This window comes from Gobio gobio (genome assembly GCF_949357685.1).
Source record: "Gobio gobio genome assembly, chromosome: 8".
NCBI lineage: Eukaryota > Metazoa > Chordata > Actinopteri > Cypriniformes > Gobionidae > Gobio > Gobio gobio.
This window is the reverse complement of record NC_137114.1, coordinates 5,118,612-5,146,152: the sequence shown is the minus strand read 5'-3', so window position 1 is coordinate 5,146,152 and position 27,541 is coordinate 5,118,612. Positions and strand designations below refer to the sequence as shown.

The 27,541-nt window shown below is 39.8% G+C and overlaps 3 protein-coding genes across 5 annotated transcripts in view; 2 read left to right on the top strand and 1 right to left on the bottom strand.

Moving 5' to 3' along the window:
* gfm1 (G elongation factor, mitochondrial 1) overlaps window positions 1-13,790 on the top strand; it is a 43,308-nt gene extending 29,518 nt beyond the window's left edge. The window contains exons 14-18 of the mRNA XM_079824367.1: window positions 7,252-7,414; window positions 10,019-10,163; window positions 10,240-10,400; window positions 11,478-11,531; window positions 11,619-13,790. Coding sequence (XP_079680493.1) covers window positions 7,252-7,414; window positions 10,019-10,163; window positions 10,240-10,400; window positions 11,478-11,531; window positions 11,619-11,750 — 655 coding nt within the window. The 3' untranslated portion in view covers window positions 11,751-13,790. The remainder of the gene's footprint in view (window positions 1-7,251; window positions 7,415-10,018; window positions 10,164-10,239; window positions 10,401-11,477; window positions 11,532-11,618) is intronic.
* lxn (latexin) lies at window positions 134-21,436 on the bottom strand. Of its 2 annotated transcripts, XM_079824400.1 has the most exons (8): window positions 21,355-21,436; window positions 20,992-21,073; window positions 4,475-4,630; window positions 4,321-4,383; window positions 2,165-2,342; window positions 1,957-2,093; window positions 471-533; window positions 134-349 (listed from the first exon to the last, which is right to left on the bottom strand). In XM_079824400.1, the coding sequence occupies exons 3-8, from the start codon at window positions 4,610-4,612 to the stop codon at window positions 233-235; spliced, it is 696 nt and encodes a 231-aa protein (XP_079680526.1). In that variant the 5' UTR covers window positions 4,613-4,630; window positions 20,992-21,073; window positions 21,355-21,436; the 3' UTR covers window positions 134-232. The 2 variants fall into 2 exon arrangements, with proteins under 2 accessions (XP_079680526.1, XP_079680525.1); XM_079824399.1 differs by lacking the exons at window positions 20,992-21,073; window positions 21,355-21,436 and adding an exon at window positions 18,099-18,314.
* Window positions 21,399-27,541, top strand: part of mfsd1 (major facilitator superfamily domain containing 1) — a 24,994-nt gene continuing 18,851 nt past the window's right edge. For both annotated transcript variants that reach the window (XR_013817110.1, XM_079824386.1), the window contains exons 1-7: window positions 21,399-21,603; window positions 21,799-21,851; window positions 24,100-24,212; window positions 24,309-24,351; window positions 24,486-24,553; window positions 24,643-24,751; window positions 25,117-25,219. Coding sequence is in view for 1 of the 2 variants with exons in the window: in XM_079824386.1 (XP_079680512.1) it covers window positions 21,447-21,603; window positions 21,799-21,851; window positions 24,100-24,212; window positions 24,309-24,351; window positions 24,486-24,553; window positions 24,643-24,751; window positions 25,117-25,219 (646 nt within the window). In the remaining variant the exon portion in view is untranslated. The remainder of the gene's footprint in view (window positions 21,604-21,798; window positions 21,852-24,099; window positions 24,213-24,308; window positions 24,352-24,485; window positions 24,554-24,642; window positions 24,752-25,116; window positions 25,220-27,541) is intronic.

Below are 27,541 nucleotides of genomic sequence, written 5' to 3'. Positions count from 1 at the left end.
GACGGGTCAGCAAAATGGGGACCAACACAATATTATATTATAATGTTATGCCCAGTTATGCCCATATCGGTGTATGTACAGCAGTGAGGTCAGAATCATGGGGTTCTTTTAATTAATGAACTGCAGACAGCTTGATTTGTCTCTTGTTTATTAGTGTTGATGCATGATCAGACAGCATACGTGTGTGTGTGTGTGTGTGTGTGTGTGTGTGTGTGTGTGTGTGTGTGTGAGCTCAGTTTGCCGTTGGTGGTTTGGTAGCATGAGGGCATTTGGGCTGCCACTCCGTCTCCAGCACTCTGACGCCCCCATCAGGAGACCAGGATGATAACAGCTTCCAGTGAATGATCTCCTACAAAACAGATGTTGCATGCCATTAACACACACACACACACACACACACTCTTCTCGTTCTCTCTGAGCCGTGGCTTTGCTTTAGTGCTCCGATACAATGATCAGTGTTTCTGCGTTACCTGTGAGACGAAGTCATGAAGAAGAACGTGATACCTCAGCATCAGCTGCTTCTCGCTCGTCTCCTAAGATAGAGGACGTTATTCTCAACCATGCCACAATCATTTAAAGGGATAGTTCACCCAAAAATGAAAATTAGCCCATAATTTCCTCACCCTCAAGTCATCCGAGGTGTGTATGACACTCTTCTTTCAGACGAATAAAATCTGAGTTATATTACAAAAGTCCAGACTAATCCAAGCATTAGAATTGCAGTAATAGTTGCTCTGTTTTTGAAGTCGATAAAACTGCATCTGTGCGTCATATAACTGCTCCACGGGCTCTGGGGTGTTAATAAAGGCCTTCTGAAGCGAATCGATGCATTTGTGTAAGAAAAATATTCATATTTAAAACTCTATCAAGTAAACTTTGAGAAGAATGTCACACACACCTCGGATGACTTGAGGGTGAGTAAATGATGGGCTAATTTTCATTTTTGGATGAACTATCCCTTTAAAACACTGACGTTTGGACAGAAACAGTTTGTTCAGTAAACCACTGTTTAATTTAAAAAAAGCTATTTAGATTTATTTTCTCTCCGCTGCTGCACCGAACCGTCAGTTGTGTACCGTTACACCCCTAAAACAATTCATATTCGTCTACCAAACAATGCTCAAGCATGTACGCTTAAAGGATTAGTTCACTTTTAAATAAACTTTTGCTGATAATTTCCTCACCCCCATGTCATCCAAGATGTCCATGTCTTTCTTTCTGCAGTCGAAAAGAAATGAAGGTTTTGGATGAAAACAGTTCAGGGTTTTTCTCCATATAATGGACTTCAATGGGACCCAAACGGTTCAAATGACAGTTTCAGTGCAGCTTTAAACGACACCAGACGATGAATAAGGGTCTTATCTAGCCCAACCATCAGTTTCTGAGAGAAACCCAGCAAACCCGCCATAACTTCCGCTAAGTGAGGTCAAATTAGATCGTGGTCATAGATATATATGTAGATGCCTCATTAGCGACTGCACGGATCAATAGAAGGAGGCATCTACTATCAATATATCTATGACCACGATCTAATTTGACCTTACTTGCCGGAAGTTATGGCGGAGCTCAGAGATGATCACGCTCGTCTGATAAGAGGTAAAATAACAGCATAAATACTGCTGGGTTTCTCTCAGAAACTGATGGTTTGTCTAGATCAGACCCTTATTCATCATCTGGGGTCGTTTAAAGCCCTTTGAAGCTGCACTGAAACTGTCATTTGGACCTTGAACCGTTTGGAGCCCATTGAAGTCCATTATATGGAGAAAAACCCTGGACTGTTTTCATCCAAAACCTTCATTTCTTTTCGACTGCAGAAAGAAAGACATGGACATCTTGGATGACATGGGGGTGAGTAAAAAAGTTGATTTAAAAGTCAACTAATCCTTTAAAGATGCGTTCAGTGTGTCGGAATGTGTGTATGGGCTGGAGCTGGAGAGGCGAGGCGTCTGCGCTGACCTGCTGGGTGACATTGGCCACCTGTGCCATGTTATACTCCGTGTTCTCGCTGGACTCTCTCAGCATGATGAACGACGCCGCCACACGGGCCAGATGCCAAAACGGCTTCATGTCCTGACTGATGTTCCCATAGCTGTCTGCAAACACAGGAAGAGTGAGTTGGCGTTGGGCTGTGTGTGTGTGTGTGTGTTCCTAGAGTTAGTCACACCTGGTATGTCGTGCGCAGAGATGGCGCTGGCGGGTGGGATGTGCTTCTGGTAGAAGGCCTGCTCCTCCGGCGAGCTGCTGATCTGCTGGAGCTCCTCACAGCGCAGCTGGACGTCAGGAGGACTGTGGCGCTCCGTCCTGGGGAACAACACGTCCGCTGAGCACCGCAACACTGAGCCCTGACACACACACACACACACACATTACAGCCCTGGTTCTCTGCACATTTTATATCCGTGTCGCAAACCAACGACATTACAATGCAAGTCTGTGTTGTGTAACATGTATGTTGCGTTGATCTAAATTGGTGGAAACTGTGTGGTTTTGGGCTTGGTGTTACAGGTCTGAGGCTCATTGAAAGCCCTGACTCACACTGACAGTGGTAAAAGCGGCTAGGGGTCGACCGATATGGATTTTTTAGTGCCGATGCCGATACCGATTTTTTCATCAGCCTTAGCCGATGAGCGATACGGGCTGCCGATTTTCTTGAGCTGATATTTGGAGCCGATACTGCTTTTGCTCCCTCAATTTAAATGACACAAGGATCAGGATGATAACAATTTAAAAAAGGAACATTTATTGAACTAAAAAAAACATTATTTAACAAATAGTAAAAACAGATGAGGTAGAACAGGAAAAAAAAAGTTTAGTGGTGAAAATAAATTCTGAAAATAAATGTTTAAGCATAAATAAAATAATTTCACTATTGCGCACAGTATCAACAAGCAAGCAGCATAATAAAGTGCACACTGACTGTACTATACTTCATTTAAAACTATTTACAACCTAGTCATTTAATGGTTACACTCTAAAAAAATGCTGGGTTAAAAATAACCTAAGTTGGGTTGAATATGGACTAACCCAACAATTGAGTTGTTTTGACCCAGCGGTTGGGTTAAATGTTTGCTTAAAACAACCCAATTGAGGGGTTAAAACAACTAAATTGATGGGTTAGTCCATATTCAACCCAACTTGGGTTATTTTTAACCCAGCATGTTTTAGAGTGTAGGTGCACTTCACTTAATCTCTTGTAGAGCAACACCAGCGGTAATTCAGGAAAAAATCTCCCAATGCTCCACGTGAAACTTCAGTCTTTCCACCTTTTACCATTGTGTCAATTCTCAGTTGATTTTGATTAATATGCGCGAGGGAGAGCGAGACAGTTTGAAGATGGTGAGAGCTGCCCTGTGGACGCCTGTCTGGAAATAATGCAGGGGAAAAAAAATCGGCGAACGCAGCAGCCTTGTAAAAAATCACAAATATCGGCCGATATATCGGTCTAACACTAAAAGCGGCTATTGACAACATCATCTGAGGAGGTGTGTGCATCAATTTAGTATAAAAAAAACTGGAGCTCTTCCTTGTTAGGCAGGAGTGTTTTCACTGGTTTTACACACATTCGTAATCAGTGTTCAGTAACTTGAGTTACATAATGTCACTTTTTCAAGTAACTAGTAAAGTAACGCATTACTTTTCAAATTTACAACAAAATACGAGTTACTTTTTCACATTAATTTGACTGACAGCTCTCCTGTCCTCATGTTGAGAGTTAGTGCAGAGGTGTGTGTGTGTGTGTGTGTGTGTGTGAACATGATGGTTATTGTAGTTCTAGACTAAATGTGAGCATTTATTTATCTCACTTGCACAATAAAGATTCTGTCCTCCTCAAAATGAATAAAATCAGTCAAATGCAAAATCATAGTTCTACGCAAACCTCCAATAATTAAATGTTAAATAAAACAAATATTTTTATCCATAATCTACCTTTATATTTAGTTTACAAATGTCTTTCTGCTGAGCTTTGATGATAAATTACTAGAGGTTTTGTTTTTATTGGTAAAAACTTGCGTCATATTCTGCATTCTCCAGAGCTGCGCCCTCTACTGTTCATGAGGGAATCTGCATTTTTACCTCAGCCTGGGGCTTATTATTTACATTTTGGTATGAAGAGGTCTTTACCGTTGCACAAAAATATAACTTTTGTTATCAAAAAACAAAAACAAGCCCAGCCCAGGTGAGAAAGTTTTATTAAAAAGTAACTATGTAACTCAATTAGTTACTTTTTTAAGGGAGTAACGCAATATTGTAATGCATTACTTTTCAAAGTAACTTTCCCCAACACTGGTCGTAATGGATATGAACAAAAGAGAAACGTACCGAACTGCCGAAGTCCGTCACGGAGAAATCCAGGCTGTACTTCCTCCCTCCTGTTCCCACGTCCTGTCAACACAAGGGTCAGCCATCCTTTAGCAAACACTGATCCAAGAGTCTCTCCAAGATCTCCAAACCTGTTTCTGAATGAGAGCCTCACCTCCGCCATGGCCTTGTGCACCTGCTGCAGTCCAAACACTCGGAAGGGCGAGCCGTGATGGACGTTCAGGTAATGCAGGGCCACCTGAGCCGCCCGCCGCGCTGGGAAGTGTGTGGGCACCAGATCTCCTGTGGCCATTTCCACTGTGGCCGGTGTCTGAGAGAGTCAGAAACAAACACAAGGACTGAGACAAAGGGTGTGTTGAAGGGTGTGTGGCTTACAGCTCTAGACTCTGAGCCAGTTGCGTAACAAACTGTGTAAAGAGCATGTGATCATCACTGTGAGATGAAGAAATGCTGCTAGTAAGAGATGACTCTTGCATTTCCTGTGTTGTGCAGTAGCCCCGCCCTCTTTTAAAGAGACACTGCGCCTGGATTCTCAGCAGATGAAATGTTACACAGTTTATATATAAAAGTTTTTCCCTTTTCAATCAGAAGAACTATTATTGCAACCAAACAGTTCAGTCAAGGACTTTCATAATGTTCATTACAAGAAGTAAAATATAGTTAAAATAATCAAGTTTTCCACTGAAGTTTATTTACATTTAGTGGTTTGTGTCTGTGTTTTTCTCTAATGTAACAACAGAAAATGCACACTGTAAAAAAAAAGGTTGGTGTAACTTAAAGTACATTCAAAAAGAGTTAATTGAAATTAAAATTGAGTTAATACAATGAAGGAAATTGGTTTAATAAATAGAAACTCACAATATTACTGTATCTGAACCACATAAGTTTAAAAACTAATTGTAATAAATCATGAAAATAGCACAATTTCACTGCATTATTACAAATAAAACACAACTACGCAAAATGCTTACAAAATCTTTTAATAATATTTGAATAAAGGGTAATGTCGATTCTCAAAAACGTTCATTGTATTAACTACATTTTTTTATTTCAATGTACTCAAAATTCGAAGGCAACCAGGTGACTAACTTTTAAAATATTTTTTTTACAGTGCAATAATACACAGATATTGCAGAACTCAAAAATGTTAGATATCACAATATTGTAGGGCTGCTTGATTATGGCAAATCATATTTACGATTATTTTGGTCAATATTGAAATCACGATTATAGGTGGGTGATATGATCAAGGTCTTATTTCATGATACGAGTCGTATTCAAAGTTATGTCAAAAACTAATACTAGGTTAATTAATGTAAGTAAAAGTCCAGAAGACAAGTCAAATAAGAATAAAGAAACTAAATTACAAACAATACTGACAAAAATACAACAGATTGTATTAATGAAATAAGCAGGAAGAGGAACTAACAGTGTATTCAGATCAGTAAAAGCCTACCACAGAAACTAATGTAAAATAACACTGCTGTATACATTAACTATAGACTAATCCTCATTAACACTAATAAAGTTATTCATCAAGAGCATTTTATCTGTCTTTTGTTGTTTGATTAACATTAATGACAGATTTATTATGCTGCTGTCACTTTAAGAGCTGCACGGACCCAATATACTGTTACACACACACACACACGCGCTCGTTCTCAGTGTTTACATTCAAGGCATAACACACTGTGTTTACAAGGATCATTTCTAAAATATCCTTTCGACGTGTGTGTGGGCTATTTGAGCGTTTAGGTGTGTATCTGAAGTCCACGGTATCCTTGGCTCATGCGCGTTCCGTACAAGGTGTGTAACAACTCATGATGTAATAAGTATTACATTATTATTATTATAATGTTCACAATAATCATTTTCTTAAAATGTTATAAAATCTTGAGCTCATAGTAATAACAATGTTTACATTATGAGAAAATTATATTATAAACTCCACCAAAAACACGTCATTCATTATTGCAATAGTTTTTAAAACAAAAATATTAGTATTCCCTTAAAGTCTTAAGCTACCTGCGAAATGCAACATTGAAATATTCATATTCATATTATGTTTATTAATCAAAGCATTGGTATTCCTTTACTGTACAATTTTAAAAATACCAATGCTTTGTTTAATAATAATAATAATAGCATGAATATTTAAATGTTTCATTTCGCAGGTAGTTTAAGACTGTATGGGAATACTAATATTTATGTTTTAAAAACTATCACAATATTGAAAATATTACATGTTTTTGTTGAGTTATAATGTAATTTCTCAATGTAAAAAATTACATGATTAGCTCAAGCTCACTTTTTTAAAAAGTATTACATTATGAACATTTTATTTCAACAATAAATGTAATACTGATAACATAATGAGTTGCTACAAGGTGCTTTAAGTACTTGAATTTAAGTCCAGCCATGTTTATGAAAAGTTCTTGAATTATTGAAAGACTATATATGTGAAAATAGTGTTTAATTTTATTGATAAAACAATATTTTCATGCAAAATTAACACTGCAGCCCATCTGATATAGATATAGAGCAATTTTGTATGGCTATGAGCGGGATATTGTTCATAAATATCCAAGTGTATGATACAGCTTGTCCGTTTGAACAAGGAAAGCGATATCTTTGTCATGGTATCCTTTCAGTGGTTGCTGCCCTTTTATTTTTACCATTTTGTTTTATCACTTTATTTTTATGGATCTTTTAGATTTTGAAAGATGTTAAAGATATGATTTGATAAGTGAAATCTCTGATTGTAGTCCTTGAAAACCAGAAAAGTACAGCTTAAAGTGCTGGAATTTCATTTTAGCGGATCTGTGTGAACTCTGCTGTTGCTTCATTTATCACCAACCAGAGATGATGAAGCGTATGGAGAATATTGTATATTCCGGCACTGATGCAGGTGTGTTTTGCTGCGTGTTGCAGGTTTGACTTCACCCATAAGAAGCAGTCTGGAGGCTCGGGGCAGTACGGTAAAGTGGTCGGCGTCCTGGAGCCGCTGGACTCGGAGAACTGCACCAAACTGGAGTTCAGTGATGAGACCGTGGGGACCAACATCCCCAAACAGTTTGTGCCCGCTGTGGAGAAGGTGAGCCACTGAACTCAATCCACAGGCGGTTTCCTCTTCAGGAGACTGTAGGTTTCATCGTCAGCATGTGATTTATGAATTCCTAGCGTTGTTCTGAGAAGTACAGACTAAAACAGCCATGAAATGAGTAGGGTTGGGGACCGGAACGAATCAGAACGCAGATTTCAGTGCTATTTAAATTCTGGCGCCGAGCCAGAGAGAGATCACAACTATTCAGTTTAACCACATCATGTTTATTTTAGGTTTCAGACGTTTATGAGTACTAGCAAAAACACACACTGATGTCTGTGGAAGCGGCAATAACAATCCTATAATTTGACTACGTGTCTTATTCATATCAGATACACATTATATAGTTAAGTCTATAGTTTCCTCTATTCTTCTCCCAGTTCTCCGGTCACTTGCTTTCATGTATTTCGTGAGACGAGGATGAATTTACGTGATGTAATGAGGCGACGCGTTCTACAATATTTAACCAGAGAAGGCAATATGGTCATATTTCTGAATTACTGAACCTTGAAGCTGATTTGCAGCATACCAAGAATACCGACTACTTTGCTTTTATTAGTACTGTAACTTATTTAGTGTTAAACTATTGCAGTTGGGTTAGGTGGCTTAGGGTTTACTGTGAATTTGTTGTTTTGTATTTATTTTTATTTTTTATATTTAAGTATACTTTAAACTTGTAATAAATTTATAGAATAAAAAAAAACACATCGTCTCTCAGCGTGCGCGAGTTCTCTCTCTCGTCTTGCTCTTGAATGTTTAAATTGCCAAGGGTTAAATGAGTTTAGTTTAAACACAATGTGTGTTCAGGTCTCTATCAACACCCGGTGATGACGGCGTAAATCACTGGTCATGGTCAAGCAGACGCACACACACACACACACACACACACACACACACACACGTTTGTTTTTGTGAAATGTGAGGACATTCCATAGGCGTAATGGTTTTTATACCGTACAAACCGTATTTTCTATCCCCTTACACTGCCCCTGCCCCTAAACCTACCCATCACACACACACACACACACACACTGCCCCTGCCCCTAAACCTAACCATCTCTCTCACACACACACACACACACACACACACACACACACACACACACTGCCCCTAAACCTACCCATCACACACACACACACTGCCCCTGCCCCTAAACCTACCCATCACACACACACACACACACACACACACACACACACACACTGCCCCTAAACCTACCCATCACACACACACACACACACACACACACACACACACTGCCCCTGCCCCTAAACCTACCCATCACACACACACACACACACACACACACACACACACACACTGCCCCTGCCCCTAAACCTAACCATCTCACACACACACACACACACACACACACACACACACACACACACACACACACTGCCCCTGCCCCTAAACCTACCCATCACACACACACACACACACTGCCCCTGCCCCTAAACCTACCCATCACACACACACACACACACACACACACACACACACACACACACACACACACACACACACACACACACACACACACACACACACACACACACACACACACACACACACACACACACACACACACACACACACTGCCCCTGCCCCTGCCCCTAAACCTACCCATCACACACACACACACACACACACTGCCCCTGCCCCTAAACCTACCCATCACACACACACACACACACACACACACACACACACACACACACACACACACACACACACACACACACACACACACTGCCCCTGCCCCTAAACCTAGCCCTCACAGGAGACTGTGCAGTTCACTTTCTGTGAAAAAAAACCTAATTCTGTGTGATTTATAAGCATTTTGAAAAGTGAGGACATGGGGAACGTCCTCATATTTCACCCTCTTTTTGTAATACCTGTGTCATTATACACATTTGTGTCCTGATATTTCACAAAAACATGCCCACACACACACACACACACACACGTGACTGTTTGCTTTCTGATCATCACTGTTGTAATGTATTGTGAAGGCAGAATGTGTGTCCATTCACAGAAACACACATTAGCATAACTCTGTCTGTCTGTTTTACACGTTGTTATTTTCAAGAAAACTTATCATAGATGCGTCGTCAGATTTGAGATAAAGTGTGTGCCGAACCCGTAGTAAATAAATAGGCTATAATCGGTGTGTACATGGCTTTTTTTTGTTAAATGGTGGGAGCTGAGCTGGTGTTTCACGTGACATGATGGGCCAATCAGCGTACAGTTCAGTTCCTATCGTGCTGGGCTACTCTGGGTTACTTTCCCCAAAAGGAGTTCCTAGCACTAAAATAGTTTCCAGTTCCTGCGGTTCGAATACGCCAAAAAAGCGCGTCCTTCCGCCAATAGTTCTAGAAACTACACTGAACAAAATTATAAACTCAACACTTTTGTTTTTGCCCTCATTTTTCATGAGCTGAACTCAAGATCAAGACTTTTTAAAAGGCCTATTTCTCTCAGATATTAGTGACACATCTGTCTAAATCTGTGTTAGTGAGCACTTCTCCTCCGCCCAGATAATCCATCACCTCACAGGTTGTACACCTTCACACTTGTTTCTCTGTCCTCAGGGTTTCAGGGAAGCGTGTGAGAAGGGTCCTCTGACAGGACACAAGATATCCGGAGTGCGTTTCGTGTTGGATGATGGAGCGCATCACATGGTGGACTCGAACGAGATCTCCTTCATCCGGGCAGGAGAGGGCGCTGTCAAACAGGGTATGAGTCTAGATCTTCCTCTCTTCCACCCGCTGACTTCTGAGCGTAGCTTGACATGAATGTCCTGTGTGTTCAGCGCTGGAGAAAGCCAACGTGGTGATCCTGGAGCCCGTGATGACTGTGGAGATCGTCGCGCCCAACGAGTTCCAGGGGGCCGTCATTGCAGGGGTCAACCGCCGCCACGGTGTGATCACGGGACAGGACGGGGCCGAGGGATATTTCACACTCTACGCTGATGTGAGTCCATCTGTCCACATGATCACATTCACTGAACAACACTCATGTGTCTGGATCAACACAAATCAGGAATCAGATACAAAGTAGGGATGCACCGATATAAACGCTTGGCTGATACCGATAATTCTTCATATTTGAAAGCTAATAACCAATACATTGGCGGATAAATCAAAATTATATAATTTGAGCTTGCTTTCAAAAACAAGTCTCGCCATTAAAAGCCATGTCCCAAACACTTTTACTTAAATCGTGGGTCAAGTGTGACAAAAACCCTAAGTGCTTGGACCACACAGATCAACACTATATTTGTGATTTCAAAATGATACTTTAATTAAGTCCTTTACTTTTCTGGCCAAATTCTCATTTCCAGTGGGAAAATCTCAATATGTAATTTACTGTAAAGCTAAAAGATATGTATTTTTGGTAACAAGTTTACTTTACAGTGTCCTTCCTATAGTAACAGTAAATTAGTACACTAACTAATATACTGTAAAGCTAAAAGATATGTATTGTTACCTATAATACATATCTTTTAGCTTTACAGTATATGAGTTAGTGTACTAATTTACTGTTACTATAGGAAGGACACTGTAAAGTAAACTTGTTACCTATTATTTTACAGTGTCCTTCCTATAGTAATAACAGTAAATTAGTTAGTACATGTTATTAACTAATATTAATATATAATTACACTGTAACAAAAGTTAAGGTGTCATTATTACAGTGTAATTATATATTTAAGTACCGAGTAATAATAATTAAATATATGTACTTACTATAGGGTTAGGTTTAGTTGCATGTAATTACGCATTATTTACTGTTATTACTATAATAAGTACATGTAACAGTTTTTCCCCTTTTCACAGTAAGAGATCATTTGAAAATTGCAAACAAAAACCCTCAAAATTGAAACATTCGGATGCATTGTACAGTAACATGAATGAGCTTGTGTGTGTGTGTGTGTGTGTGTGTGTGTGTGTGTGTGTGTGTATACATCATATTATACAGTGTTTCTGTAGTTGTGTGTGAGGTTGTGATCATGACGGAGAGCTGATGTGTGTCGTGCTGGTGTTTTAGGTCCCGCTGAATGACATGTTTGGATACTCCACAGAGCTGCGCTCCTGCACTGAGGTAAGACACACACTCTCATACTGGACACTTTAAAGTGAACATGAAATCAGTGTGTGAATCAGGAAAGTGTGTGTTTGTTGTGTTCAGGGTAAAGGCGAGTACACCATGGACTACAGCAGATATCAGGCCTGTCTGTCCTCCGTACAGGAAGATCTGGTCAACAAACACTTGGAGGCCACAGGACAGCTGCCCGCCAAGAAGAGCAAATGGAAGAACTGAACACGCTTGCACACACAAGTTCAGCTCACGGACTTCCTGCGGATGTTTAGATCATGTCCCGCCTGACGAGAAGGGATTTCTCGACCCGTGTGTCTGCAGAGGCTGGCTCGGGAGACTTTGCTCATACACTGTAAATGTCTTTGTACAGCAAATGTTTGCAAATGTGGTAATCGATATAAAATGATGATCTGTTTTAACTCCGCGTCTGAGTCCCATGCACAACTTTACATTTTAAAATTCATTAATTTCCTAACATTAGCTATTAAACTAACCATAATATGGGGGAAAAGATTCCCTTAGACTTGCTCTGAAGCAGTGTTAATTTCGTTGATGAATAATTTGTCATAATTTTCGTCAACGACCTTTTTTCACTGACGAAAACTAAATTAAAACTAGTGTTGGATGACAAAAACTATAACGAAAATCAACTGTCATTTTTGTCAACAAATAAAAACGAGACGAAAATGTTAGGGAGGGTCGATTAGGGAAGAGATCCAGTCAGAACTGATGTCCTGTGTATAAAATGCGCATATTTGATCTGAACGTGCTGATCTAACGGTGGGAAAACACGGCGCTGTTGCGCTTCTACAGGCTCACGCATCCCCAATCCAGCTCCAGAGCGGCTCAATCAATAACACACATTTATGCCAGACCAGTGTTTATGAACTAATGCTGATGAATAATGACAATATTTACTTTACGATGTTTATATAGTAATGTGTTTTAGACGGTTGTAAAAATGTATATTTTATCTCCTCATCTGAACTTAAATGAGCCAAGATTTCAAAATAAGAGTCCCGGTGTATTTCCAGCTGGTTTGTAATTAAAAGTCACGCATTATATATTCGTTTTTGCTTACACAATAAACTATATTTAATTTCATTCCCATTTAATCCATAGTCAGGAGGAAAGACCAGTATTTGACACATATTCAATAAAGTATAGTTAACTAAAACCATTAAAAAATATATTTGTTACTTGAAATTAAATAAATGTTAACTGAAATTAAAAAAAAATAATAAACTTATTTGAAGCTTTAGCTTAACATGATATACTAACTAAAACAGAAATACAAAGTTATAAAAAACTATTTAGATGTTTTTAAAAACAAACAAAAAAGTGAATTGAGCTCTTCCATGTATTTTTAATGTAAAAAACTAAATGATGTCAAAATGTCAGTTCAAGTGACAGTTGGTTATGTAATGCTTAAATGCTTAATGTATTACAATTGAACTAAACTCATTAGATTTTAGGAGACTAAAACTACTGTAGATTAGACTAAAATCTTATGATATTTAGTCGACTAAAACTAAAAACAATTCAGGTGACTAAAACTAAATGGCATTTTAGTCAAAAGACTATGACTAAAACTAAATCTAAATATGCTGTCAAAATGAACACTGCTCTGAAGGAGAAACATGAGCCATATACACCGACCAGGCGTAACATTATGACCTGATATTGTGTTGGTCCCCCTGACCCGTCGAGGCATGGACTCCTAGAAGGTGTGCTGTGCAGTGGCGGCTACTGGTCTGTCAGAGAGGGGAAGCTCATTTTCGGCCTACATCATAAAATTGTCTATTTATTTAAAAGTAAATTCTGCCCTACGTTCCTTTTCAAGAAAATGGTCTGTGACCCTGTCGTACCAACTAGGAGTCTTTTCAAGTGACTTGACCAGTGTCCTCTCAATGGCCAGCAGAGCTAGGCTGCTTAAACGGCCTTGGCCCATTGTGTTTCGGGTGTAGGACTTGAGTCTCTTTAAACAGGAGAAGCTCTTTTCTACACTTGCAGATGTAGCTCCAATTGTTGCCACTAATGAGAACAGTTTGTAAAGCTGAGGCATTGCACTGTCCAACTCCATGTCTTTAAGGAACACCAAGTAATCACACAGCTTTCCCCTAGCCTACTAACGTTATATGAATGAATGAAGGAATGAATGAATGAACGATCTAAAAAAAAATATTAAACTCTGTAAAACTGAAACAAGGAATGTGGTGTATAATTGTGTGAAATGTATGATGAAAATCAAGCAATTTCGCCAAGCAAATATCAAAGAAATAGGTTGCAGCAGTTTTTATTTCGACTGAACTTGAGAAATCCGCGATAGGACTGAGCGCGAATAGCTTCAGTGATTCCTTATAGTACAGAATCGCTGTCAGTCAAAAGGAGATGCAGTCTTTCGACAGACCCTCCAATCATCACGCAGAAGCTCGGAGTCCGGGCCAGCCCACTCCCCATTCACCCCCAGAGACGCTGAGCGTCCGTGGGCGGGACATAATCGCAGCGTTTATCCAATGACCATCTAGTTTCGAAGCGCTGAAAAAAACCGTTCAAAGCAGCCCCATTGAAGTCAATGGACGCTGGGCTTCAATAGGGAAATGCACTGTGACGCTGCGGGAATGTATGAGAAGGAAATCGAGTCAGCCGACCTGCTATATGTAACTGATTCTGAACGAACTCGTCTTTGAGATGAACGTTTTCTAACGCATTTTTAGTCAATAAAATGTTAATACAATAGTACATATTTGACCATTAATTTTGTGACATTATAAGGGAAGCCGAGCTTCCCTTGCAGTCTTAAAGAAATCGCCACTGGTGCTGTGGTATCTGGCACCAAGATGTTAGCAGTAGATCCTTTAAGTCCTGTAAGTTGCGAGGTGTGGCCTCCATGGATCGGACTTGTTTGTTCAGTACATCCCACAGATGCTCGATTGGATTGAGATCTGGGGAATCTGGACTCAAACTCGTTGTTGTGCTCCTCAAAGCATTCCTGAAGCATTTGTGCTTTGTGGCGCCGCATTATCTGCTGAAAGAGCCACAGCCACAGGGAATACCGTCTCCATGAAAGGCCACCAGGCCACCTTCTTCCACTGCTCAGAGGGCCAGTTCTTGTCTCATTGTAGAGGCTTTCGACTGGGTCATCACAGGTTCTCTGATTGTGCCATACGCAGCAGGCCTAGAAGCGGTGTGTGTTGTGACCATAGACTGAATAAAACAATGGATGTAGCGTCTGTGACGTCACCCGTAGGTTTCTGAAGAGCATTTTTGAAGCCCAAAGTGGGCGGAGCCAGCCGATCACCATCTTGGCAGCGAGTCACTCCCGGATAACCAAAAATGGGCAAAGAGGCAGGACGCGAGTGGCAACACACACATCCACCGGTCACTCAAGTGGCCACGCCCTTAATTAAGCAGAACTTTAAGGCTTAATGGATGAGTTATAAAAAAATTGTTTTACCCCCCTCACAAAATTAGTAATATAGAGCAAAACTACTTTTTGTAAACACATTTTTCTGCTGTAAAGTTGGGCATGTTAAAGGGTAACTTCAGTGATTTAGCATTCAGCTTTGTATTTAACCTGGGTCATTTATGCAGTAGAAATTATTTTTGAATTTGGTGCCTTCTAGACTGAGAAAAGAATGTATTTTTGTCTCATGTGGATGAAAGACAACAACTCCCAGAATGCACTTGCTTCACTGCCCTACCACTCCATACACCGTCGTTTTGCTCTTCCTAGTAATACAATCATTTCGTTCAGTTGGAGAATAAACACTACAATTAAAAACTGAACGCGTGTTTTCAATAAAGTGTGAGTGAGCCGAACGAAAGTCACAAACAGATTTCCTTCATCACGAAGAGCTGAGGTAATGTTAAACGCCAGTCTGGCACGATTTCAGATCGCATGTGGAAGCTAAACTATCACAGGAATTCATTGAAGAGTTGAAGCACTCACTTTGCTCTGCAGCGCTCCGTTATGAATGTCCGTGTGGCCGTCTGTGTCTTCATTCTGTGTGTGAGATCTCTCCCCTATGGGCGGGTGATAACATGTGGAACAGCTTCATCTAGTGGCTGTAGTCTTTAGCCTCTGAGCAAAAAAATCCTCCAATGACGCAAATATCGTCATTTTGTGTCATCTGAGGAATTTTTCCAGAAATAAAATGCAGAATTCTCTCGTCTCAGGGGGATATGAGGGGGGAAAGTCCCATAATTTGAATATACTACCGGGTTTCTACTGATACAAAGCCTAACGCTAAACCACTGAAGTTACCCTTTAACATGGGGTGTCTATGGGATGGACTCTCTTCTGGAGCCTGTCTCTAGTGGCCAGTCGATGAATTGCAGTTTCAGTCACTTCCGTGTTGGATTCAAGAGAAAGATCGGAAGGTTGTTGGCCGCTTTGTTGCGACACATTCCTCTCATAACCATCATTAAAGGGTTAGTTCACCCAAAAATGTAAATTGTGTCATTAATGACTGAGCCTCATGTGGTTGGACACCCGTCAGACCTCCGTTCATCTTCAGACACAAATGAAGATATTTTAGTGTAAATCTGATGCTCTGAAAGGCCTCCATTGGCTCAATGCACTTTACACTCTCAAGACCCTTAAAAGACACTAAAGACTAAAGTTACAAAGTCCATCTCACTACAGCGGCTCTACAATAACTTTATGAAGACGAGAATAGTTTTTGTGCGCAAAAAAACCCTAAATAACGACTTACATAGTGATGACGATTTCAAAACACGGCCTCATGAAGCTTCGAAGCGTTATGAATCAGTGAGTCGATTCAGTGGTTTGAATCGCCAAATTTCAGCAGTTTGGCGGTTTGACACGCGATCCGAATCATGATTCGACTCACTGATTCATAACGCTTCAAACCGCTGAATCGACTCACTGATTCATAACGTTTCGAAGCTTCATGAGGCCGTGTTTTGAAATCGTCATCACTATATAAGTCGTTATTTAGGGGGTTTTTTTGCGCACAAAAACTATTGTCGCTGATTCATAGTTATTTTAGAACCACTGTAGTGAGATGGACTTTGTAACTTTAGTCTTTAGTGCCTTTTAAGGGTCTTGAGAGTGAACCGTGCCATTGAGCCAATGGAGGCCTTTCAGAGCATCAGATTTACACTAAAATATCTTCATTTGTGTTCTGAAGATGAACGGAGGTCTGACGGGTGTCGAACGACATGAGGGTAAGTAATTAATGACAGAATTTTCATTTTTGGGTGAACTAACCCTTTAAAATATTGCGTGACTTGTGCCACAGTCGACCTTCTGTTGGCTCAGACCAGACGGGATGGTCTTCATTACCCTCGTGCATCAATGAGGCTTAGGTGCCCAACACCCTGATGCCGGTTTGTGGTTTGTCCCTCCTCAGACACCGTTGGTAAGTCCTCACCACTGCTGACCCGGGACACACAAATCCTCGGCCTATCAGAGATAACCTGAGCCAGTCGCCTTGCCATAACAATCTTGACCCTTGTCAAAGTCACTCAGATCTCTATTCTTGGCCATTTCTTCTGCATCCAACACGATTTCATTGAGAACTAATTATTTGCTTACCATCTAATCTACCCCGACCTTAATACCTGGCCTTGTTAGGAGAAAATCAACGATATTCACTTCACCTGGGACTGGAAATAATGTTTTGGCTCAGTGTATATGGAAGCAAAATGATAAACACACAGACTGTTTTTTAGTTCAATCAATCTATCTTTTTAAATGCACTTATTTACCATCAAACAAGGAATATAATTCATGTTTTATCTGCTTGATTTACTTAAAAAATATGAATTATATTACATAGATCAAACAAGACTTTCTGTCTGTTGAAAGAAAATGTGCACGTAAAATAAACATAGTTTTAGCATTTCTCGAGTTATTCGTGTGTAGTTTACTTTGCAATACTTTTACTCAAACAATATAACACTGAATTAAACTACGCTTCTAAAGTGTATGCTTTACTTAGAAACATCCAAGTAATAATACAATGTGTAATACAATATCTATATAATAGGAGTAATGCGGCACCTGAACACAGAGACCTGAATATAATACACAATAGCAGTAACATTCGAAGGATTTGGGTAGAAAATGAACTCCATACGTCACAAAATCGTTACTAAAGCTAACCATTAAAGCAATAAAACGGAATATATAAATATATATATATATATATAAACCTTATCAGAAAAGTTGAGTAGGTTTTGCTTAACTTTATAACGTTGATATTTACGCTTTAATTTCTACAAGCTTGAATTGAGCACTAATATAGAATTGACTACCTTTTTCATGTAGAAATTACATTAGTTTTTTTTTTCTGTAGTATTTACTCATTTATATCAGTGAAGGCACGGCCGTATTTCTGAACCCAGTGACTGAGGTTTGGGTTAATGAGTCGAGAGATCTGGCTTTAGATGACGGTGAGTTAACCCAACTCTCTGGATCACAACCCAGAAGATTTTCAGACGATCGGAGAAACACCACTCACTCCTTTAGACAAGCTAAGAAAAGGTTAAGCCTCAAACAGATTGTAGCTCAGTCTTAACACTTCTTTGTGCTGGTTTTACCTCGGACTGTTGCGGCGTGGGATCTGTGTGCCGTCTGAAGGCCGGCGGAGGCTCCTGAGAGACGGGCAGAGCCGGACTGAGCTCAACCACTGAGAAAAACAGCCAAAGCAGGAAGAACATCTCCATGATCCTCAGTCCTGTGAAGAATGCTGCTGTTTATAAAGCTGGGTTGCACAACACGAGTGTGGGCTGACGCTTTCCAGATGAGCCCAGCCTCATCTCATCCCGTCTCTGGCGGGACGAAATAACAAACAGCACCCCGTCCCAGCCAACGGCTCCAATCATGGCGAGTCTCACGCAAAACAGACGTTTCATTCTGTCTCAAATCAAGCATATTTCAGAAGCTTCCCTGGCTCAAATCTTTGATTTTGTTAATATATTTTATTTGTAGAAAGGCAAACATGAATAGTGATGAAAGGCAGAATATGAAATGTCACATTCTCATGTTCACCTGAGATCTGGAGGCAAATTAGAGGGGTTAAAATGACTTTATAAAGATGGCAGCATCATTATTTTATTTCCACACAGAGATTGGCAGATCTATTAGTGAAATCTGTTGACTTTATTAATCTGTGTGTCATTATATGCCAACACTGAGCGCTCAAACATGGGGGAAAAGCACTTCTCGTGTGTCTGTGCCTCAAGTTTGCATGCCTGTAACTCAAGAAATATTAAAGATCTCTTAAAATCCTTTCAGATTCTGGTTCTTGATCAACTTTTCTTTGGTCATCTCCATTTTAAAGGCCCTCGATGGTTCAGTCCCAGAGATATGGAGATCTGAATGTGGCTCCGAGAGTAAACTGGTCAAGTTCAGTGGTCAAAAACCAAACGTGGGGCACTTTGCACACAGAGTTTTATATTTAAAGAGGAATATCTCAAGAACAAATAATGTTGAAACTAGAAATTTGTCTTGTGTTTTTATATCAGCTCAACTGCATTGAATATACCATAAATGTCCCATAAATAATATTTTTCTAAAGTTATCATGCCTGTAACTCAAAAAGTATTAAAGACATCTCAATATCCTTCTAGATTCTCAATCTTAAGAAACTTTCCTTTTGAAATCTCCATTTTCAAGGCCCTATACAGTTCAGTCCCATAGATATGGGGATCTCAAAGCAGCTCCACGTTCAAATAGTTGAATTTTACCCATTTTCAGTGACCGAAAACTAAATGTGGTTCACTTTGTACACAGCTGATGCTTATTTCATTTAAAGAGGAATATCTGAAGAATAAACACTGTTTAAACTAGAAATGTATCTTGTTTCCCTCTATGAAAAGAATTGCATAAAACATAACTCTCTGATACAAAAAAAATCCACTGAAAATAGTTGAGGCCCATTAACTTGCTCTCAAACATGTATTTATAAGAATCTATATTTGAATTGAGTTTCAATGATATTTGGAAAAAGGGATTTCGCTCATTTTAACAACTTCTGAAGCCACCAAGAGTTCAAATGTGCAGTATTGAAGCTACACGAGATTGAACCATACAGAGCCTTAAAAATGAAGAGTACAAATAAAACGTTTTATAAGCACAATAATCGAAAAGGATTTTAAGATATCTTTAATACTTTTTGAATTAAGGACGTAAACTTCTGAAAAATGTTTGTTTTGGCACTGATAGAGGGAAACGATACATTTCTAGTTTCAGTATTATTTGTTCTTTAGACATTTTTCTTCAAACACAATAACTATCAGCTGTTTAAAAAGTGCCCCACGTTTGGTTTTTGACCACTGAACTTGACCAGTTTACTCTCGGAGCCGCATTCAGATCTCCATATCTCTGGGACTGAACCATCGAGGGCCTTTAAAATGGAGATGACCAAAGAAAAGTTGATCAAGAACCAGAATCTGAAAGGATTTTAAGAGATCTTTAAGGGCCAGCTCAAACCAGTTAAGGACCAGCTCAAACCAGTTAAGGACCAGTTCAAACCAGTTAAGGACCAGTTCAAATCAGCTAAGGACCAGCTCAAACCAGTTAAGGACCAGTTCAAATCAGCTAAGGACCAGCTCAAACCAGTTAAGGGCCAGCTCAAACCAGTTAAGGGCCAGCTCAAACCAGCTAAGGACCAGCTCAAACCAGCTCATGATCAGCTAAGGACCAGCTCATGATTAGCTAAGGACCAGCTCAAACCAGCTAAGGACCAGCTCAAACCAGCTAAGGACCAGCTACAGACCAGCTCAAACCAGCTAAGGACCAGCTCAGGACCAGCTCATGATCAGCTAAGGACCAGCTCATGATCAGCTATGGACCAGCTCAAACCAGCTATGGACCAGCTCATGATCAGCTAAGGACCAGCTCATGATCAGCTAAGGACCAGCTCAGAATCAGCTATGGACCAGCTCAAACCAGCTAAGGACCAGCTCAAACCAGCTAAGGACCAGCTCAAACCAGTTAAGGACCAGCTCAAACCAGCTAAGGACCAGCTCAAACCAGTTAAGGGCCAGCTCAAACCAGCTAAGGACCAGCTCAGAATCAGCTATGGACCAGCTCAAACCAGCTAAGGACCAGCTCAAACCAGTTAAGGACCAGCTCAAACCAGCTGCCATGCTTCAAAACATACCTAATGCTGTTTTTTCAACAGGGTTGTCAGAGCTAGAACATGTGTCTATCAGTAAACACACACTGGTCAAGCTCAGGCTAGTTTAAAACATTAATCCTGACCAAACATGTCCACCGTTACAGAACACGTTTACCATCAATCTGTAACGGGCTGGACATTTTAAGCTTTTGGAGCCATACAAGCTATAAGTTAACATGCTAGCAGAAGATTGGGAAGAAAATAAATATGTTCACGCCCAGTATAAATGAACACAAGATGGACATGTTATGTTTTACGGCATAAGAGTCTTCTAAAAAAAGAGAGAAAAGTTTATGACTGACACTTACTTTGTTCTTGGAGTCTCTTTCCCTCCAAAGAAATTATGTCACGTGACTCACGTCCAGCAGGTCATGTGATTTAAGGCATCAACTGGAGTAAAAAAAAAAAAAACATAAACTGGATTTTAACAGTCATAAACTAATTTACTGGTTTTACACATTGTATAAATGATTTCAGATTTTGTGAAACATGTGAGGTTTTGTTTCATGCGGAAATAAAATCCATAACTAAATCAAATAAATCAGTTTAGAGTGTTTGAATCGCGCGGACACCCGCGTGTAAACAAACTTGTGTTTTTATATACACGCATTTAATTGTGAGAAGAGCAGACATAACACTGATCAATACAAGGGAAATATCAAAATCTATACCAGAAAATGCGAACTTGTTTCCATGTGATCATCACGTGATCCGCGGGAGCAGCTGTCCGCCTGTCACATGACCGCGCGCTGTGAGCTTGAACATGGCAGCTCGAGAGGAGCACCAGGGGCTCGTGGATGAAGATGATGAGGATGAGGAGGCGGTGTCCGGACACCTGAGCCACCTGAGCCCGCTGTGTGACCCGCGGCACCTGCTGCACCGGATCCTGGTGCTGCTCTTCATGTGCTTCTTGGGCTTCGGTAAGAAGAACCGAGTCAATCTCAACGAGTCACAAGACCAGCTGTACATTCACACACATATTTCCATATTCATATAGCGTTACGAGTTTCATTCACAGTGTACCGTGGGCATGTTTATCATGTTTTGTCAAGTCTGGGCTCATTGGTGTCAGATTTCATGTGAAAGTGAAACTTAATGTGTTGTCTCTGTTGCAGGGAGTTATTTCTGTTATGACAATCCAGCAGCTCTTCAGACTCAAATCATACAGGTGTGTGTGTGTGTGTGTGTGTGTGTGTGTATCGGGTTAGGGTCAGTCTGAGAAACCATTCATAAATAAAATGAAGTCCTGTAAGTTTATGGTTTATGTCCTCACACAGCTACACTTGACCAAGGAGAGTGGCAGGTTCAGACCTGGCAAGGGATCATCATTGAGTGTGTTTTTGTAGTTCACACAGCCCTGGTTCCTATTTACACCACAGAATAAAACATTTTTAAAGATAAATGCAACCTTTTTATCTCACTGTTGTGAGTTTACATCATAATTGCGAGATATAATCTCACAATTGTGTGATATAATGTCCAGTTCTGAGGTGAAACCAAGACTTTATATCTCTTAATTCTGACTTTATATCATGTAGTTGCAATTACCTTTTTTATTGTTTTATTCTGTGACGGAAACAAGCTTCCATAGTTTCCCTCCACAAACAACCCTGTCAAATTAACCACATTTCAGGAACTTCCCTGTCTCAAATTTTTGATTTTGTAAACTTTTCTGTAGACAGATAAACATAAATAGGGATGATAGACAAAAAATGAAATGTCACAGTTTTATAACAATATTTATGGCACTCAGTTCTATGCAATTCACTTGAGGTGATAGAAACAAGCGAGAAACATTTCTAGTTTGAACATTATTTGTTCTTCTGATATTCCTCTTTAAATATAAAACGCTGTGTGCATGGGTCAGTCCATGTCCTCTGAGAAACCATTCATAAATAAAATGAAGTCCTGTAAGTTTATGGTTTATGGCATGTCCTTACACAGCGACACTTGGTACGAGTCTACGAGAGTTGCAGGTTCAAACCTATTTTTGTAGTTCACATCACCCTGGTTCCAATGGAAGCTCGTTTCCACCACAGAATAAAACATTTTAAAGGATAAATGCGACTTGTTAACCCACAATTGTGAGTTTACATCATAATTGCGAGATATAATCTCACAATCGTGTGATATAAAGTCAGAATTGTGAGATATAAAGTCCAGTTCTGAGGTGAAACAAAGACTTTATATCTCTTAATTCTGACTTTATATCATGTAGTTGCAATTACCTTTTTTATTGTTTTATTCTGTGACGGAAACAAGCTTCCTCCACAAAAACCTGATTGGGTCATTCCCTGTCAAATTAACCAAATTTCGGAAACTTCCCTGACTCAAATTTTTGATTTTGTAATTTTTTCTGTAGACAGATAAACATAAATAGTGATGATATTCTATTCATTAACGACATGAATTCTTATTTCTGTGCCATAGTTATTATATTGATTAATAATAGATAGTTGGCTAATGTGTGTGCTTTGTATATGTGCATTTCTGAAATGCATAACATGTACAAATCAATTTAAATTGTAATGTAGATGCATTTTCTGTGAAGCTGCTTTGAAACGATATATATCGTGAAAAGGGCTATACAAATAAATTTAAATTGAATTGAATTGAATTGAATGATAGCCAAAAAATGAAATGTCACAGTTTTATAACAATATTTATGGCACTCTGTGCAATTGACTTGAGGTGATAGAAACAAACGAGATGCATTTCTAGTTTCAACATTATTTGTTCTTGAGATATTCCTCTTTAAATATAAAACTCTGTGTGCAAAGTGCCCCACGTTTGGTTTTTGACCACTGAACTTGACCAGTTCACTCTCGGAGCCGCATTCAGATCTCCATATCTCTGGGACTGAACCATCGAGGGCCTTTAAAATGGAGATGACCAAAGAAAAGTTGATCAAGAACCAGAATCTGAAAGGATTTTAAGAGATCTTTAATATTTCTTGAGTTACAGGCATGCAAACTTGAGGCACAGACACACGAGAAGTGCTTTTCCCCATGTTTGAGCGCTCAGCGTTGGCATATAATGAAACACAGATTAATAAAGTCAACAGATTTCACTAATAGATCTGCCAATCTCTGTGTGGAAATAAAATAATGATGCTGCCATCTTTATAAAGTCATTTTAACCCCTCTAATTTGCCTCCAGATCTCAGGTGAACATGGTCATTTTGACCCTCGTCTACAGAACCATGATTACTCAGGAAATATACATCTGTGACATTTCATATTCTGCCTTTTTACAGAGAAAAAATATTGACAAAATCAAACATTTGAGCCGGAGACACAGAATGACCCAATTGGATTATTGCAGAAAATATGTTTGGGTGTGAAGTCTAGTAGGACTGAATGTGTAATAAAGAGTAAAGTCATTTCCGAGCTGATCTTGATATGGCTTTGTGGCAGGATATGAGTCTGAACACGGCCTCCTTCATGCAACTGTACGCCTGGTATTCATGGCCCAACGTCGTTCTCTGCTTCCTGGGCGGCTTTCTGTTGGACAGGGTCTTCGGCATCAGGTGCGTCCAGTTCATTAATGTCTCGTAATATCTCGTTCACTCATGCCGCTGGACTGTAATAGTTCAATGCCTCTCACACTCTTTCACTCTCTCTAGGCTGGGGACTATAATCTTTGCGCTGTTTGTGTTAATAGGGCAGGTAGGTTATTACACACATGTAAACAAGCGTCAGTATTGCTATCGCTAGTCATCTCAGCCATCCACAACACCCAAGCTTTGTCGAAGTGTGTGTGTCGGACGGACGTGTGTGTGAGTTGTACGCTTGTTTTGCAGATCATATTCGCGGCGGGTGCTCTGGCCAATCACTTCTGGCTGATGAACTTGGGTCGGTTTGTGTTTGGGTGAGCAGCGTCTCCTGATTAAAAAGCCTTTTGTTCTGATGTGAGTGTGTGTGTGTGTGAACGTGCATCCCTCCTCTCTGGCTGTCCAGCATCGGTGGAGAATCTCTGGCTGTGGCACAGAACACTTATGCCGTCAACTGGTTTAAGGGGAAAGAGCTCAACCTCGTGTTCGGACTGCAGCTCAGCATGGCCAGACTGGTGAGAGAACAACTGTGTGTGTGTGTGTGTGTGTGTGTGTGAGGGGTAGGTTTAGGGGCAGGGGCAGTGTAGGGCGATAGAATATACGGTATGTACGGTATAAAAACCATTACGCCTATGGAAAGTCCCCATAAAACATGAAAACCCAACATGTGTGAGTGAGTTAGTGAGTGTGTGTGTGTGTGTGTTTTGTAATATTATAAAAGTCTTTACTGTCACTTTTGAGCAAATGATTGCATCCTTGCAGAATAAAAGTATTCATTTATTTTTATGAAAAACAAATGCACTCAATCTGGTGGATTAATGTGAACCTTTAAACATCCTAGAAGCACTTCTGGTGATAATTCTGGTGTGTGTGTGTTCAGGGCAGCACGGTCAACATGAACGTCATCGGTTGGGTGTACGGCCGCATTCGGTTTCTGACGGGCTCAGCTGGACACTCCACTCTCGGCATCACACTCATGATCGGTAAGACTCCCGCCCTCAGCATCTGTAAACTCTCATCTCTGGGCCTGCAGATCACTTCTCCAGTATTTGTGAGTTCAGCATCTCTAAATTGATTTCAGTCTTTAAACAGTGATCATGAACGGCTGGCGTCATGGAAGTTCACGCTCACTACACACACTGTCAGTTGGAGATCGTATCCTGACTCTCACACACCTCAGATGATGTTACAGTCACACAAACCCTGATGTGCTTTCTGACGCCTCATGTTTCACTTCTCCTTCTGTCTGTGTCACTGAATCTCAGTGTTTCTCTTCCTCTCTGGTGTAAGGCTCGTGTTCCAGCGTGTTTTAACCCTGATGAAGCGTCTGAAACATGCTGCGACTTACACTCCAAAAGCAACTTACATTACACCAATCAACAAAACCCTTAAAAAGTCTGAAATTGGATGGGAAAGTCTTAAATCAGTCCTTCCAGAAAAATGCGGCTTTTTTTTGTGATTGTTGCGGGCAAAAATCCTTGATTATGCGGCACGTTTTCTTAAAAAATGCGATGGAAAATGCGGGATATTTATGCAATTTTATGCGATGAAATTGCGGGAACTTGCAAAAACTGCGGTTTGATGAAAAAGAGAAAAAAAGCACTACATCACAGAAAGTGTTGGAATATTTAAGTTCTCATCTTGTTTTATTGAAGAGCTTAATAAACACACGGCTCAAATTTACAAAACATTGAGTCAAACAAGTTCTGTAGCTTTACAAAAGGAATATGCTACAACTTCTGAAAAAATGAATAAATGATTGATTGATTGATTGATTTTTTTTCTGGATCAAACCGGTACAAAAAGAAAGAAACAGTAATCCAAAAGGATAACATGCTAAAGTAAAAATACTTATTTCCAGCATGGTCCTTGGTGTTACACACTGTAAAACAATAAACAGAAACATAATGGACAAAAACAAAGAAAAAACAAAAACAAACCCATACAATATGAAGAGGAGGGTAAAAAAAATCACATAAAACAAACTAAAACAAAATAAAAACACTATAAAGACTCTCCAAACTATTAATAACTAATATACCCTATCCCATAAATGTTTTTTGACCTGTGTTTTAAAAATCCCTCTTGATGATAGGAGTTTTGTAGCAGTAGGCAAAATATTCCATGCCACAAATAACTTCCTGTTTTACAGAGGTAGCTTTACAAAACACACATTTGAGTGCTTCCAATGCACAAAGTGCAATCTCTTAAAGGGTTAGTTCACCCAAAAATGTAAATTGTGTCATTAATGACTGAGCCTCATGTGGTTGGACACCCGTCAGACCTCCGTTCATCTTCAGACACAAATGAAGATATTTTAGTGTAAATCTGATGCTCTGAAAGGCCTCCATTGGCTCAACTTTACACTCTCAAGACCCTTAAAAGACACTAAAGAACACATCCCTTATAATTGATAAGAATTAAAAAGTCTTATGAGTGATAAAAAAAACATTTTAAATGTAATATAATATTTGTATTTGATATTTACAGCTTTTTGGGGATTTTATATGGCTAAATCTTTTTTTTACTTTGACTGTAGGCTACCGAAAGCCTTAAAGGGGTGGTTGCATGTGATTTCACTTTTTTAACTTTAGTTAGTGTGTAATGTTGCTGCTTGAGCATAAACAGTTTCTGCAAAGTTAAAGCGCTGAAAGTTCAATGCAATCGGCGATATTGTCTTTTAACGTGATGGCAGTTTATTGCCTACAAAAACGGCCGGTTTGGACTACAACAAGCTTCTTCCCGGGTTGGTGACATCATAAACACCTGCTATTAACAAACACTGCCCCCGCGAACACGCAACAAAGTGGGCGGGGCCACGTCGCAGTCATTACGAAAGAGAGAGAGCTGTTGCAGAACCACAAACTACATCTGGCCATCCAACCAATCTAAGACCAGAGGGAGGGGCTTCACAGAAGCAGGAAGCAGAAGAGCCGTTCAGAGGACAGTGGAGACAGCGGTGTGGAATAAAGGTCAAATATAAGACAAATGGCGTTTAAAAAAAAAAAAAGTAGTATTAAGACATATTATACTGCGCCCCATAAACACAACCAAGCCTAGAAAAGAACCACAGAACCACCCCTTTAATAATGTCTACTTCTAATTTATTACTCTAACAGTAGACCCTTTTCACATTTCCGGGTTTCTCAGAGTAGAAGTCGTCATAGTTGGGTTAAATATTATAGCGGTGAATGAGAGAATACATTCAATATTTTTTTTGTGTCCCCATTTGCTCACATAGCAAAAGGAAAAACTCCACAGTAGTGATTTCACAACTTTCAAAAAGAGGGAAAAATAGTGAGATT